The following is a 16,719-nucleotide window of genomic DNA, read 5'->3' on the forward strand; positions in this document are numbered from 1 at the left end:
AAGCCCATAAACATTCAAAACAGTAGATAATATAGCATGGAGCAATCAAAAATTACAGATACGTCGGCTCACGCTCCACATAACCTCCATCATCATATTCTATTCCACCCATAATGCTATATCCATGGCTCACGCTCATGTATTGCGTGAAAATTGAAAAAAGTTTGAGATTACTAAAGTATGAAATAATTGCATGGATTGTCATCGGGGTTGTGCATGATGAGAGCATTCTTGTGTGACGAAAATGGGGCATGACCAAACTATATGATTTTGTAGGGATGAACTTTCTTTTGCCATGTTATTTTGAGAAGACATGATTGCTTTGTTAGTATGCTTGAAGTATTATTATTTTTATGTCAATATTAAAATTTTGTCTTGAATCTTTCGGATCTGAACATTCATGCCACAATAAGTAAAATTACACTGAGAATTATGCTAGGTAGCATTCCACATCAGAAATTCTGTTTTTATCATTTACCTACTCAAGGACGAGCAGGAATTAAGCTTAGGGATGCTTTATACGTCTCCAACGTATCTATAATTTTTTATTGTTCCATGCTATTATATTATCTGTTTTGGATGTTAATGGGCTTATTTATACACTTTTATATTATTTTTGGGACTAACGTACTAACCCAAGGCCCAGTGCAAATTGTTGTTTTTTTTGCCTATTTCAGTGTTTCGTAGAAAAGGAATATCAAACGGAATGAAACCTTCGGGAGAGTTATTTTTGGAACAAACGTGATCCAGGGGACTTGGAGTGGACGTCAAGAAAGAAACGATGGAGCCACGAGGCAGGCGGGCGCGCCCCCACCCTCGTGGGCCCCTCGTAGCTCCACCGACCTACTTCTTCCTCCTATATATATCCATATACCCCGAAAACATCCAGGAGCACCACGAAACCCTATTTCCACTGCTGCAACCTTCTGTACCCAAGAGATCCCATCTTGAAGCCTTTTTCGGAGCTCCGCCGGGTAGGCGAATCAATCACGGAGGACTTCTACATCAACACCATAGCCTCTCCGATGATGTGTTAGTAGTTTACCTCAGACCTTCGGGTCCATAGTTATTAGCTAGATGGCTTCTTCTCTCTCTTTGGATCTCAATACAAAGTTCTCCTCGATCTTCTTGGAGATCTATTTGATGTAACTCTTTTTGCGGTGTGTTTGTCAAGATCCGATGAATTGTGGGTTTATGATCAAGATTATCTATGAAAAATATTTGGTTCTTCTCTGAATTCTTATATGTATGATTTAATTATCTTTGCAAGTCTCTTCAAATTATCAGTTTGGTTTGGCCTAGTAGATTGATCTTTCTTGCAATGGGAGAAGTGCTTTGCTTCGGGTTCAATCTTGCGGTGTCCTTTCCCAGTGACAGCAGGGGAAGCAAGGCACGTATTGTATTGTTGCCATCGAGGATAAAAATATGGGTTTATATCATATTGCTTGACTTTATCCCTCTACATCATGTCATCTTGCTTAATGCGTTACTCTGTTCTTATGAACTTAATACTCTAGATGCATGCTGGATAGCGGTCGATGTGTGGAGTAATAGTAGTAGATGCAGAATCGTTTCGGTCTACTTGTCGCGGACGTGATGCCTATATACATGATCATGCCTAGATATTCTCATAATTATGTACTTTTCTATCAATTGCTCGACTGTAATTTGTTCACCCACTATAATACTTATGCTATCTTGAGAGAAGCCACTAGTGAAACCTATGGCCCCCGGGACTATCTTTTATCATATAAGTTTCCAATCTATTTTATTTTGCAATCTTTACTTTCAATATATATCATAAAAATACCAAAAATATTTATCTTATTATTATTATTATTATTATTATTATTATCTCTATCAGATCCTACTCTTGTAAGTGACCGTGAAGGGATTGTCAACCCTTTTATCACGTTGGTTGTGAGGTTCTTATTTGTTTGTGTAGGTACGAGGGACTTGCGTGTAGTCTCCTACTGGATTGATACCTTGGTTCTCAAAAACTGAGGGAAATACTTACGCTACTTTACTGCATCACCCTTTCCTCTTCAAGGGAAAACCAACGCAGTGCTCAAGAGGTAGCAAGAAGGATTTCTGGCGCCGTTGCCGGGGAGATGTTCGCACAAGTCAAGACATACCAAGTACCCATCACAAACTCTTATCCCTCGCGTTACATTATTTGCCATTTGCCTCTCGTTTTCCTCTCCCCCACTTCACCCTTGCCATTTTATTCGCGCTCTTTTTTGTTCCCCTTCTCTTTTCTAGTTCGTCTTTTTTCGCTCGCCTCTGTTGTGCTTGTGTGTTGGATTGTTTGCCGCGATGGCCTTATGAAAAAGATTTGATCCTCACCTTAGAAGGTTGGAAGAAATTGAAAACAACGTTAGAAGTTTTATGTCCTTGCAGTTTGAGCATAATAATTTCTTCAGAAACGAGCTTAAAGAACAAAAAAGTTTTATGGGGTACATGAATAAAGAGCTCGATGATATGTCTAAACAATTTTATGGTCTGAAATCTTAGTTCGCTCATCTTGAAAACTTAATAGCCCAAATTTCAGATAAGCAGGCCACCTTAGTTAATAAGATGGCCGCCAAACCGGAAGAACTTGATGATAATAAGGATGAAGATCTAAAAGTGATTGATGTGTCCCCTATTAAATCTTTGTTTTGCAATATGAATCTTGATAATGATGAGTCAACTTTAGTTAAAAGGCATCCCAATGATTCAGAGTTTTTAGATCTTAATGCTAAAATTGGTAAAAGTGGGATTGGAGAGGTCAAAACTTTACATAGCAATGAACCCACTATTTTGGATTTCAAGGAATTTAATTATGATAATTGTTCTTTAATAGATTGTATTTCCTTGTTGCAATCCGTGCTAAATTCTCCGCACGCTTATAATCAAAATAAAGCTTTTACTAAACATATTGTTGATGCTTTAATGCAATATTACGAAGAAAAGCTTGAATTGGGAGTTTCTATCCCTAGAAAACTTTATGATGAGTGGGAACCCACTATTAAAATTAAAATTGAAGATCATGAATGCTATGCTTTATGTGATTTGGGTGCTAGCGTTTCCACGATTCCAAAAACTTTGTGTGATGTGTTAGGTTTCCGTGAATTTGATGATTGTTCTTTAAATTTGCACCTCGCGGATTCCACTATTAAGAAACCTATGGGAAGAATTAATGATGTTCTTATTGTTGCAAATAGGAATTATGTGCCCATAGATTTCATTGTTCTTGATATAGATTGCAATCCTACATGTCACGTTATTCTAGGTAGGCCTTTCCTTAGAATGATTGCTACAATTATTGATATGAAAGAAGGGAATATTAGATTCCAATTTCCATTAAGGAAAGGCATGGAACACTTTCCTAGAAAGAAAATTAAATTACCTTATGAATCTATTATGAGAGCCACTTATGGATTGTATACCAAAGATGATAATACATAGATCTATTTTTGCTTGTATGCCTAGTTAGAGGCGTTAAACGATAGCGCTTGTTGGGAGGCAACCCAATTTTATTTTTGTTTCTTGCTTTTTGGTTCTGTTTAGTAATAAATAATTCATATAGCCTCTATTTAGATGTGGTTTTATGCTTTTAATTAGTGTTTGTTCCAAGTAGAACCTTTGGAAAGACTTGGGGAAAGTCTTTGCGATCTTGCTGTAAAAAAACAGAAACTTTAGCGCTCACGAGATTTGCTGCCATGTTTTACTTGAGAGTGCGATTAGGTTCATTCTTTTTGCAAATGATTAATAGATAAATTCCTCAAGTCCAGCAATTTATTTTACAATTTGTTGGGTTACATAAGTATTCGAAACCTACAGATTACTAGTAGAATGCCCATGCGTTGCCACAGGCCATGGAACTCATTTTTGCCCATTGCATATATAAACATAATGCACGCCAATTTTGTATGTATATAAATGATAGCCCGTAACAATCAATCAAAAAGTAATTGAAATTCACTTCACTTGCGATGTAAAATAATATAGAAAATCTAACTCAACGATATGTACATAGAGTAAAGCAATGATCCAACTAATTATCTCTTACAAACTAAGATTTACTTGATGCATTCTGTACAATGTTAGAATTGTTGTCTTTTGCTTAATTTTCATGGTACGATGTGAGTTGCATCCTGTTAATATAATAAAATGTCCGTGCATTGCCACGGGCTCTTAAAATATTTTGCAAGAGTTATATAAAAATAATGCATGTTAAATTTCACACGTACAGCCAATATAACACAGACACAATTAATTAGTAATTGAAGTCCACTTCACTTGCAATGTAAATTGATAACAAAAAGAAAATAATGACATGTCCGTGGAACAAATTGAGCGATGTTCCAACTAAACATCTATTAAAAAATTATTAAGATCTACTTGATGTGCTTAAGAAATTCTTGCACAATATCAGAAAAGCTGCCTTTAGCTTCATTCCCACGATGTTTTAGCAAGTATAATAAAAAGTGTTTCCTCAACTCATACACATCCTGCACAAACAATATATGTAGTTAGTATGAATATTTCATGTCGAAGGTCTTAAAACGTGTAACGGACAATACTCACCGTGCAAACTGGTTTGACCAGTTCTTTACCGTTCCACCAAAGCATAAAATGAAAAACAAAATAGACAGACACATCCCTGTAATTTTCTAAATTAATAATATAAAAAAGATAGTTATAACAAAAAATAAATGTTTTATTATGAATTCATTACCCGTCGGTGCTCGTTGGAATACCAAAGGGAAATAAACGTTGCCATTTAGATATATCAGAATTCCAACTGGGCTACTTTATTTCGAGTGCTTCTTTGAATTCCCTCGCAAAACTTTTTAGTTTCACTACATGCCTCACATTTTTATCCTCTGACGACTATGATGTACGAATAGGGTCCATAATATATACACGGCATGCCTCTTTGTCGATGACATACAAGATGTATCGACCGATGGATGCACACGGAAGATAAATCTACAAGTGTAGCTATTAGAAACAACAATAGACAAAATACCTTACTTACCGTGTTGCACGATGAGATGTTGTTGTCCATCCCAGGCCAGCTCTCAAATATTGTTCCCAACATCTGAATACTTTTCTTCTCACGGGACTTTTGACCTCGTGTTGACTCTAGCATCATGGACTAAGTAAAAAAAGAAATATTGTTTCAACATGTTGATACTAACGACACGCAGAATGAAAAGTTATGATAACTTACATAAAATATTAGATCCATGTAATGTATAGGAGGGTCTGTGAACAATACTCCCTCGTCACATGCCAGTATACGCACAGCGGTGTTGAAGCAATCATTGTCCATAGGCTGCTCCATGTTAAGTATGCCTTGAAGTTTCTTAAGACTTAAGCCCATCGAACGGGTTTTCGAGCTCCGAACACATTCCTTCCTAAAAATTGGATGGTAAGAATAATAATAATAATAATAATGTATATGCGCACATTAAATATTGATATATGATACTTACTCCAAACACCTGATATATAACACATGCAATAGTCGTTGAATTGCCTAATGTGCATGTGGCCTATCAAGAAGATGAATTACAGATGGTTTTCATTTTCAATACGACAAGTTTTAGAAAGAATCCAAAATTAGCTATGAAGGATTTGTATTAGTGATGACCATAAATCAGGGAGATGCAAATCACCATGTTAATCACAACTGACCGAGAAGCACGCACCTGCGATGACGGCCGAGAGATGGATGGAATCGATGCTGGCGGCAAGATCCTCGACGGCAGTTGTGCAGTTGAAGCCTGACAATCATCGTGGCCTCCAAGGCTAGGCCCAGATCTCCGTCACCATTGCTGCTGCTACCAGACACCCGACCCTCCAACGCGTCCACCTTAGAGCGCTCCCCTCCCCTCCCGAATGCCTTGCCTCCCAGCGCCCTCCTCCATCTCTCCGGCATGGCTCAGCACCTCTCCACCTCCTTCTACGGCGACCTTGTGTGAGGAGGCGGTGAGGGGGAAGGTAGGAAATAGAAGAGAAGACAATAAAGATTCAGAGATTGGACGAGAAGAAAAGGTTAATTAATTTAGATTTGATCTTTAGAGATTGATCGTGATTGATTCTTTGACATATGGAAATATTAATTAATATGATTGAGCGATATATGGTAAGGTTAATTAATTTATATTTGATCTTTAAAGATTAACCATGATTGATTCTTTCACATAAAGGTATTACTAAATAGTAACTTGCGCCAGCATGGAAAGTTCTGATTCGTTCAGATTTTTTTCGTTGTGTGGGAGATGATGCGAAAATAAACCGGTGGGGCGGTGGGAGAGGAGACGAAAATAAACCGTGGATACTATTCACCAACTGCTCCATTAGGAGTAGAGACTACTCACTATTCTGTTTTTGACAGATTCTATTTTTTGCGTGTTGTTTGCTTATTTTGATGAATCTATGGCTAGTATCGGAGGTTATGAACCATAGAGAAGTTGGAATACAGTAGGTTTAACACCAATATAAATAAATAATGAGTTCATTACAGTGCCTTAAGTGGTGGTTTGTTTTCTTATACTAACGGAGCTCATGAGATTTTCTGTTCAAGTTTTATGTTGTGTAGTTTTCAAATTTTGGGTAAGGATTTGATGGATTATGTAATAAGGAGTGGCAAGAGCCTAAGCTTGGGGATGCCCAAGGCACCCCAAGGTAAAATTCAAGGACAACCAAAAGCCTAAGCTTGGGGATGCCCCGGAAGGCATCCCCTCTTTCGTCTTCTTCTATCGATAACTTTATTTGAGGCTATATTTTTATTCACCACATGATATGTGTTTTGCTTGGAGCGTCTTGTATGATTTGAGTCTTTAGTTTACCACAATCATCCTTGTTGTACACACCTTTTGGGAGAGACACACTTGAATTGGAATTTATTAGAATACTCTATGTGCTTCACTTATATCTTTTGAGCTAGATAATTTTGCTCTAGTGCTTCACTTATATCTTTTAGAGCACGGTGGTAGTTTTATTTTATAGAAATTATCGATCTCTCATGCTTCACTTATATTATTTTGAGAGTCCTTTAGAACAGCATGGTAATTTGCTTTGGTTATGAAATTAGTCCTAATATGATAGGCATCCAAGATGGATATAATAAAAACTATCATAGAAAGTGCATTGAATACTATAAGAAGTTTGATACTTCATAATTGTTTTGAGATATAAAGATGATGATATTAGAGTGTGCTAGTTGAGTAGTTGTGAATTTGAGAAATACTTGTGTTGAAGATTGCAAGTCCCGTAGCATGCACGTATGGTAACTGTTATGTAACAAATTTGAAACATGAGGTGTTATTTGATTGTCCTCCTTATGAGTGGCGGTCGGGGATGAGCGATGGTCTTTTCCTACCTATCTATCCCCCTAGGAGCATGCGCGTAGTGCTTGGTTTTTTACGACTTGTAGATTTTTGCAATAAGTATGTGAGTTCTTTATGACTAATGTTGAGTCCATGGATTATACGCACTCTCACCTTCCATCATTGCTAGCCTCTTCGGTACCGTGCATTGCCCTTTCTCACCTTGAGAATTGATGCAAACTTCACCAGTGCATCCAAACCCCGTGATATGATACGCTCTGTCACACATAAGCCTCCTTATATCTTCCTCAAAACAGCCACCATACCTACCTATTATGGCATTTCCATAGCCATTCCGAGATATATTGCCATGCAACTTTCCACCGTTTCATTTATGACACGCTTCATCATTGTCATATTACTTTGCATGATCATGTAGTTGACATCGTATTTCTGGCAAAGCCGCCATGCATAATTTATCATAAATGTCACTCTTGATTCATTGCCCTTCCCGGTACACCGCCGGAGGCATTCATGTAGAGTCATATTTTGTTCTAGTATCGAGTTGTAATCATTGAGTTGTAAATAAATAGAAGTGTGATGATCATCATTAATAGAGCATTGTCCCAAAAAAAATAAGAGAAACGCAAAATAAAAAAAGAAAGGCCAAAAAAGAGATAAAAAAGAAATAAAAAGGGACAATGCTACTATCCTCTTTTTCCACACTTGTGCTTCAAAGTAGCACCATGATCTTTATGATAGAGAGGTTCTTGTTTTGTCACTTTCATATACTAGTGGGTATTTTTCATTATAGAACTTGGCTTGTATATTCCAACAATGGGCTTCCTCAAATGCCCTAGGTCTTCGTGAGCAAGCAAGTTTGATGCACACCCACTTAGTTTCTTTCGTTGAGCTTTCATACATTTATAGCTCTAGTGCATCTGTTGCATGGTAATCCCTACTCCTTGCATTGACATCAATTGATGGGTGCTACCTCTTGAGCACTTGCGTTGGTTTTCCCTTGAAGAGGAAAGGGTGATGCAGCAAAGTAGCGTAAGTATTTCCCTCAGTTTTTGAGAACCAAGGTATCAATCCAGTAGGAGGCCGCGCACAAGTCCCTCGCACCTACACAAACAAATAAATCCTCACAACCAACACGATAAGGGGTTGTCAATCCCTACACGGTCACTTACGAGAGTGAGATCTGATAGATATGATAAGATAATATTTTTGGTATTTTTATGATAAAGAGAAATAAAAGATGCAAAGTAAAATAAAAGGCAATAAAAATAACTAAGTGTTGGAAGATTGATATGATGGAAAATAGATCCGGGGGCCATAGGTTTCACTAGTGGCTTCTCTCAAGAGCATAAGTGTTCACGGTGGGTAAACAAAATACTGTTGAGCAATTGGCAAAATTGAGCATAGTTATGAGAATATCTAGGTATGATCATGTATATATGCATCACGTCCGAGACAAGTAGACCGACTCCTGCCTGCATCTACTACTATTACTCCACACATTGACCGCTATCCAGCATGCATCTAGAGTATTAAGTTCAAGATAACAGAGTAACGCTTTAAGCAAGATGACATGATGTAGAGGGATAAACTCATGCAATATGATATAAACCCCATCTTGTTATCCTCGATGGCAACAATACAATATGTGCCTTGCTGCCCCTACTGTCACTGGGAAAGGACAACGCAAGATGGAACCCAAAGCTAAGCACTTCTCCCATTGCAAGGAAGATCAATCTAGTAGGCCAACCCAAACTGATAATTCGAATAGACTTGCAAAGATAACCAATCATACATAAAAGAATTCAGAGAATATTCAAATATTGTTCATAGGTAAACTTGATCATAAACCCACAATTCATCAGTCTCAACAAACACACCGCAAAAGAAGATTACATCAAATAGATCTCCACAAGAGAGGGGAAGAACTTTGTATTGAGATCCAAAAAGAGAGAAGAAGCCATCTAGCTAATAACTATGGACCCGTAGGTCTGAAGTAAACTACTCACACTTCATCGGAGGGGCTATGGTGTTGATGTAGAAGCCCTCCGTGATCGATACCCCCTCCGGCGGAGCTTCGGAAAAGGCCCCAAGATGGGATCTCGTGGATACAGAAAGTTACGGCAGTGGAATTAGGGTTTTGGCTCCGTATCTGGTAGTTTGGGGGTACGTAGGTATATATAGGAGGAAGGAGTACGTCGCTGGAGCAACAGGGGGCCCACGAGGGTGGAGGGCGCACCTGGGGGGTAGGCGCGCCCCCTACCTCATGCCTTCCTCGTTGATTGCTTGATGTGGGGTCCAAGTCCTCTGGATCATGTTCGTTCCGAAAATCACGTTCCCGAAGGTTTCATTCCGTTTGGACTCCGTTTGATATTCTTTTTTTGCGAAACCCTAAAATAGGCAAAAAAAACAGCAATTCTGGGCTGGGCCTTCGGTTAATAGGTTAGTCCCAAAAATAATATGAAAGTGTATAATAAAGCCCAATAATGTCCAAAACGCAATATAATATAGCATGGAACAGTCAAAAATTATAGATACGTTTGAGACGTATCAATGGGCATCTCCCTAGCACGTTGGTTAGCCGCCTCGATGTGAGACTTTCTCCTTTTTGTCTACTCCACATAACCTCCATCATCATATTCTATTCCACCCATAATGCTATATCCATGGCTCACGCTCATGTAGAAGTTGAAAAAAGTTTAAGATTACTAAAGTATGAAACAATTGCTTGGATTGTCATCGGGGTTGTGCATGATGAGAGCATTCTTGTGTGACGAAAATGGGGCATGACCAAACTATATGATTTTGTAGGGATGAACTTTCTTTTGCCATGTTATTTTGAGAAGACATGATTGCTTTGTTAGTATGCTTGAAGTATTATTATTTTTATGTCAATATTAAAATTTTGTCTTGAATCTTTCGGATCTGAACATTCATGCCACAATAAAGAAAATTATACTGAGAATTATGCTAGGTAGCATTCCACATCAGAAATTCTGCTTTTATCATTTACCTACTCGAGGACGAGCAGGAATTAAGCTTAGGGATGCTTTATACGTCTCCAACGTATCTATAATTTTTTATTGTTCCATGCTATTATATCATCTGTTTTGGATGTTAATGGGCTTATTTATACACTTTTATAATTTTTTTGGGACTAACCTACTAACCCAAGGCCCAGTGCAAATTGTTATTTTTTTGCCTATTTCAGTGTTTCGTAGAAAAGGAATATCAAACAGAATCCAAACGGAATGAAACCTTCAGGAGAGTTATTTTTGGAACAAATCTGATCCAGGGGACTTGGAGTGGACGTCAAGAAATAAACGAGGGAGCCACGAGACATGGAGGCGCGCCTACCCCCTGGGCGCGCCCCCACCCTCGTGGGCCCCTCGTAGCTCCACCGGCCTACTTCTTCCTCCTATATATATCTATATACCCCGAAAACATCCAGGAGCACCACGAAACCCTATTTCTACCGCCGCAATCTTCTGTACCCAAGAGATCCCATCTTGAGGCCTTTTCCAGAGCTCCGCCGGAGGGGGAATCAATCATGGAGGGCTTCTACATCAACGTCATAGCCTCTCCAATGATATGTGAGTAGTTCAGACCTTCGGGTCCATAGTTATTAGCTAGATGGCTTCTTCTCTCTCTTTGGATCTCAATACAAAGTTCTCCTCGATCTTCTTGGAGATCTATTTGATGTAACTTTTTTTGCGGTGTGATTGCCGAGATTCGATGAATTGTGGGTTTATGATCAAGATTATCTATGAACAATATTTATTTATTCTCTGAATTCTTATATGTATAATTTAATTATCTTTGCAAGTCTCTTCGAATTATCAGTTTGGTTTGCCCTACTAGATTGATCTTTCTTGCAATGGGAGAAGTGCTTAGCTTCGAGTTCAATCTTGCGGTGTCCTTTCCGGGTAGCAAGGCACGTATTGTATTGTTGCCATCGAGAATAAAAATATGGGGTTTATATCATATTGCTTGACTTTATCCCTCTACATCATGTCATCTTGCTTAATGCGTTACTCTGTTCTTATGAACTTAATACTCTAGATGCATGCTGGATAGCAGTCGATGTGTAGAATAATAGTAGTACACTAGATCATCGATGACGCGCGTTGCCGCGCCCATCAATTTGTCCATGTAGTGATAGGAGTTAATATAAATGTAAGGAGGCATGAGCAAGATCCGGTATGCTCCAAATTAGTGATAGGAGTTAATATAAATGTAAGGAGGCATGAGCAAGATCCGGTATCCTCCAAATTAGGTCATAAATAGATACATAAGCTGGACGATCGATAACATGTTACGTACTCTCTTTGTAAACAGTGATCTAAATGATCTTATATTTCTTTGCAGAGGGAGTAAATAAGATCATTCCCGCAGGTTCTCCCGGTTGGCCCTCAAAATATAGCTCCCAACGAAATGAATGTTGTGAACCGACACCAGCATCTAGCATGGTTGCTCACGGTAGCACATTACTTAGTACTATCACATATTACCTCATTGCTGTAAGGAAACAACTATTTATCAAAATAAAAATAACAATATGCATTGATGTTTTATACCAAATTATATAGTTACATGGGGTTTTGGGAAGCCAATATTAAAAAGAGTCGGTGACAAATGACCAAACCCACAATGGGTTCTAAAATAGTGCGTCCTGATGGCAGAAATGTCATCATGTTGTATCTGTACTCAACCTCTTGTCAACATGAGTCTCGGAATTTGGACGTCATCCCCACGGAACTTCGATCAAGAGGTAAGATATCTCCAGAATCTTGGAACGGAAGTTGCTATCCAAAGTCCATCATAAACTACATCGTTGTCCAAGCAAGCAGTACTCTGAAACCAAATGCCCCAAATTTGAATAAATATCTGGAGTAGCAACTTGGGGACTTTTGATATGTATGATAAAAGAAATGATTGCCTAAAGATGACCCAAGACAAATTTAGTAACTAAAGGAAATGAAGAAAAAAATGTACATTAACCTGAATGTCATATTCTACTTTCAGTAGCATTTTCATAACAGGGCATATTAAACGTAAAGGTAAACTAAAAACGGTCACAGTAAGTCTATGTCTTTATGATTGCCTCCAAGCATAAAGAAATCACATAGCTTGGTGACATTCCAACATTTGGCTAAAAACCAGCAACGTTTCGTTCAGTTTAAGTGAGGGCTTCTCATGATACAATTTCTGAATAATTTACGTATGTTTCATATTTAAATAAAGCTGACTTCTCATACCTTTCATCATAGAAATAACCATATTGGTTTATTTCTCTTCCTCGGGCTCTGGAATATTTTATCATATCCTCTGCAGGTGAGACCCGCTTTGCTAACTGAGTCATAGTAAATTCCCACCCTACAAATAATTAATTTATGGAAGTGTTGGATTTGTAAGATGATCAAAATTTAAATTGGTAAGCAGCATGTAAGAGCAGGAGTTTTTATACCACAAGTGTATATGCCTCTCAGAAGGTTCTCTTAGAGGTTCATCTCAACAATATTCATAGGCATTTCAACATATGAAGTGAAAAATCCCAAAGTTCAAGTCAACAATTGATTTGCAAAGGTATTTGGTTTGTATCAGCTTGGTTCATGAATATTGCAACCATTACACAAAGTACATGGTGTCATCGAACAAGAAAGAAAGCTTCTTATGACCTCCAAAGTTTAATATAAAAAAAGCGGCAGAGAGGTAACTTACTGCATCTATACCATCTTGTTGTCATAATACTTGGCATTAAACTGAGAACCCTCTAGCGCCATTCCCACCACCCAGGATAGCCAAAAGCTGGTAGATAGGAAAAAAACTTGGAAATTATGTATCACAGTTGTTAGCTTTTAGTTAAGTAAATACAAGTGAGCACTCAAAAGCATCAGTACCAAATCTAGATTTTGACATATTCATAGAAAGATAATGGAAGCAACTTAAGGCACCATGAGCTAGGTAGAACACTGATGACGATTGCAAACTTGTTGTACATGTCTAGTTATGCCGTTACCTCACTGTAAAAGATATTCTCACCGTCAGAACCCAACAATGCTTGAGACTTGAAGAACATTTCTTCCTTTGTCCGTTTATACTGAAGACCTGATAGTTAAACTACGTTAGTTATGTGATTCAGGAAGAAAAGGACAAAATGGTTCAAAGAAAAAAAGGTAAATAAAAAGAAGAAATTTGATCAACTTGATTAACAAAGTCGTATTGACCTATATACATTACTAAAACAACGATTTGAACGACTTGTTCAACTAATATTTCTAGGGCTAGCATTTGATTTCGAACACATATAATCTCTAGTATATTTTTCACTTCTTCCACAATCCTTGCTTGTTGCTTGGGTAGGTGACCACCGAATAATATGAAAAGCCAACAATACTGAAACTTTGTATACACAACACCTTAATTTCCAACCATGTGGAGGGAACAACTCAATTCAACCCTGAACTCTTGTGTGTAGACTTGCTTAGGATTCGGTAGTTCATGCAGTAGCATGGCACGGAGAAATTTAGTTGTTTCCAATAGACATGTCCTCTCTTGTGCAGCGCCATACATCACCTACAATCTGAATTCCACGGGGCACCAATCCAAGAGACCTGACCTACTTGTGCAGTTGCTGTAGAACCATGGTGAAGAAGAAGTTGCCCACCAAGAGTCCCCTGTACCAAGAAAAATAGAGTATGATTGAATTAAAACAGAGTTACAATCTGAAATAAGATGAGGGAAGGTTAGTGTTTAGATGGTTGAGCACCTCTGATGGACGAGGAAGGCCACGACTGCGACATTGAGATGTGAAGGACGGGGGCAGTGCGTGCTGTCGCCGCGTTGATCAACCGGCTAAGGGAAGATGGGGCGTCATTCGCCGCCACCGCTGCCGCAAGATCCCAGCTGATGCGTGTGGAGATGTGTCCCAAAGGCCAGCGGCCCATGCCGCACGCTCGCCCCTCCCAACAGCACCCGGAACCCTAGTGTGGTTTCCATCGCTGCAACCTTGGCGAAGGCGTCGCCGGCTTGTTGTCGCCGCCGCCAGCGGTTTAGGGATGGGTGGCGTCATAGCCCGGCAAGCAGGTGCGTCCCGATGGGTGCGGCTGCTCGAAGTCAGATTGCGAGATGGGCGCCTCCCGTCGAAGAGGGAGGGGCAAAGCCGCTTGGCCCAGATCTGGGAAGGACGACGCCACTTGAGGTCGCATCCAGCCGCCAGCGGTTTCCGGAGGGATGGTCCGCCGGAATGGGGGGTCGAGGAGGGGGAGGCGCTGCAAGCCCAATTGTCTGCGCGGGGAGGACTGCCACGAGCATGGGAAGCGGACACGCCGCGGTCGCCGTTGTCATCCGCGTGGGAGAGGGAGGGGCGCGAGCGAGGAGAGAGGTCGTGTGGGTTTCTTTAGGAGGAGGGAGGTCGTGGGTAGGTGAGGAGAGATACCGTGTTATTTCTCGGCTGCGATGGGCTTCTCGCTCGTAAGGCCGAATTAGCCAGAGGCCGAATCAACCAGCGCGCTTCGATTTTTCCACGGGAGTAGCGTCCCTATAGGACAGTCGGCCCACTTGCTGAAAAACGAGGGAGACAGCGCCTTAACCGTGAACAGACGGCCAGAAATGGCTCAATCGCGAAAATAAACGGCTGTGGTTGTTGATGGCCTGAGAGGGCTGGAAGGGTGCTCAGTTATAATATATTTAAATGTAGAATCATTTCGGTCTACTTGTCGCGGACGTGATGCCTATATACATGATCATGCCTAGATATTCTCATAATTATGCACTTTCCTATAAATTGCTCGAAAGTAATTTGTTCACCCACTGTAATACTTATGCTATCTTGAGAGAAGCCACTAATGAAACCTATGGCCCCGGGTCTATCTTTTATCATATAAGTTTTCAATCTATTTTATTTCGCAATCTTTACTTTCAATCTATATCATAAAAATACCAAAAATATTTATCTTATTATTATTATCTCTATCAGATCTCACTCTCGTAAGTGACCGTGAAGGGATTAACAACCCCTTTATCGCGTTGGTTGCGAGGTTCTTATTTGTTTGTGTAGGTACGAGGGACTTGCGTGTAGTCTCCTACTGGATTGATACCTTGGTTCTCAAAAACTGAGGGAAATACATACACTACTTTACTGCATCACCCTTTACTCTTCAAGGAAAAACCAACGCAGTGCTCAAGAGGTAGCAATAATCACCTAGTTACTTGTGACATTTGATAGCACACACGGTATTCCTCCGGTATCCGGGAGTTGCATAATCTCATAGTCAAAGGAATATGTATTTGACATGAAGAAAGCAATAGCAATAAAACTGAACGATCAACATGCTAAGCTAACAGATGGGTCTTATCCATCACATCATTCTCCTAATCATGTGATCTCGTTCATCAAATGACAACACATGTCTATGGTTAGGAAACTTAACCATCTTTGATTAACGAGCTAGTCTAGTAGAGGCTTACTAGGGACACGGTGTTTTGTCTATGTATCCACACATGTATCAAGTTTTCGGTTAATAGAATTCTAGCATGAATAACAAACATTTATCATGATATAAGGAAATATAAAATAATAAATTTATTATTGCCTCTAGGGCACATTTCCTTCGAACGTGTCCTTCAGAAATGATAAAATGGGCTCGATGGCGTACAAGGATCACAAATCCTTGACCGCTTGGCGGAGGAGATCAGCGGCAGGGCCGTCAAATAGATTGACGGCGGTTGAACCAGAGGGGTTGGGGATGGACCACTTAACCTATGACATGGCCCGTGTGAAGTCATCGCTGGCGACGAGCTTGATGTCATAGCCAGCTTTCCCAAGATATAGTAATACGCTAGCCCGCTGACATGAAGCCTTCGGCATGGCAACGCAGTCAACGTCTTCGTTGGCTTCCGCGGCGACATATTTCTCCAGGATCGACAAGACGGGCGAACGGTGGCCACCTTGCCAACGTCCGTCGGAGAGGCAATGATAAACCTCTTCTTGGCCAAACGCTCATCGAGCTCCTCGGGATATGTGGTCGAGCTTAGGCTACGACATTCTGGAGCAGGGGATGTGGATCTGGCGAGGAGGGACACCGTAGGCCTCATCTAAAAACTCAGGGGAGTGGGGCGACGGTATGGGAATCGCTGGGTAACCTGAACTTTATTATCTAAGCTAGGAGGAATGGGCAGACCGGCAGGGGTTGGCGATGGTGGCGGCGGCGCCAACGAGCTAGGGTTCGAGGGGGAGGGGGCCGGGTGGGGGGGACTATGGAGGGGGTGGCATTTGAGGATACGCCGTGGCTACTGAAAATTTTAGTAATGGTGGGTGGAGATGGTGGTGGACAAGGGAGGGCGATGGTTCAAATGCCTCGGCTACTGCAAT

At 40.1% G+C, this 16,719-nt stretch overlaps 1 protein-coding gene across 2 annotated transcripts; it reads right to left on the reverse strand.

Annotated features, from left to right (window-relative positions):
- Window positions 1–11,891: 11,891 nt before the first annotated feature.
- Window positions 11,892–14,808, reverse strand: LOC147990267 (uncharacterized). Of its 2 annotated transcripts, none has more exons than XR_015599256.1 (6): window positions 14,116–14,794; window positions 13,766–14,023; window positions 13,366–13,454; window positions 13,068–13,154; window positions 12,605–12,722; window positions 11,892–12,200 (listed from the first exon to the last, which is right to left on the reverse strand). XR_015599256.1 is itself a non-coding variant. In XM_087514766.1 (6 exons), the coding sequence occupies exons 1-4, from the start codon at window positions 14,291–14,293 to the stop codon at window positions 13,104–13,106; spliced, it is 372 nt and encodes a 123-aa protein (XP_087370892.1). In that variant the 5' UTR covers window positions 14,294–14,808; the 3' UTR covers window positions 11,892–12,200; window positions 12,605–12,722; window positions 13,068–13,103. The 2 variants fall into 2 exon arrangements, 1 of the variants encoding a protein (XP_087370892.1); XM_087514766.1 differs by having other exon boundaries at window positions 13,970–14,023; window positions 14,116–14,808.
- Between the last annotated feature and the right edge of the window lie 1,911 nt (window positions 14,809–16,719).

The sequence above is a fragment of the Triticum urartu genome, chromosome 1A (assembly GCF_056163025.1).
Source record: "Triticum urartu cultivar PI428250 chromosome 1A, HENAU_Tu73, whole genome shotgun sequence".
Lineage (NCBI taxonomy): Eukaryota > Viridiplantae > Streptophyta > Magnoliopsida > Poales > Poaceae > Triticum > Triticum urartu.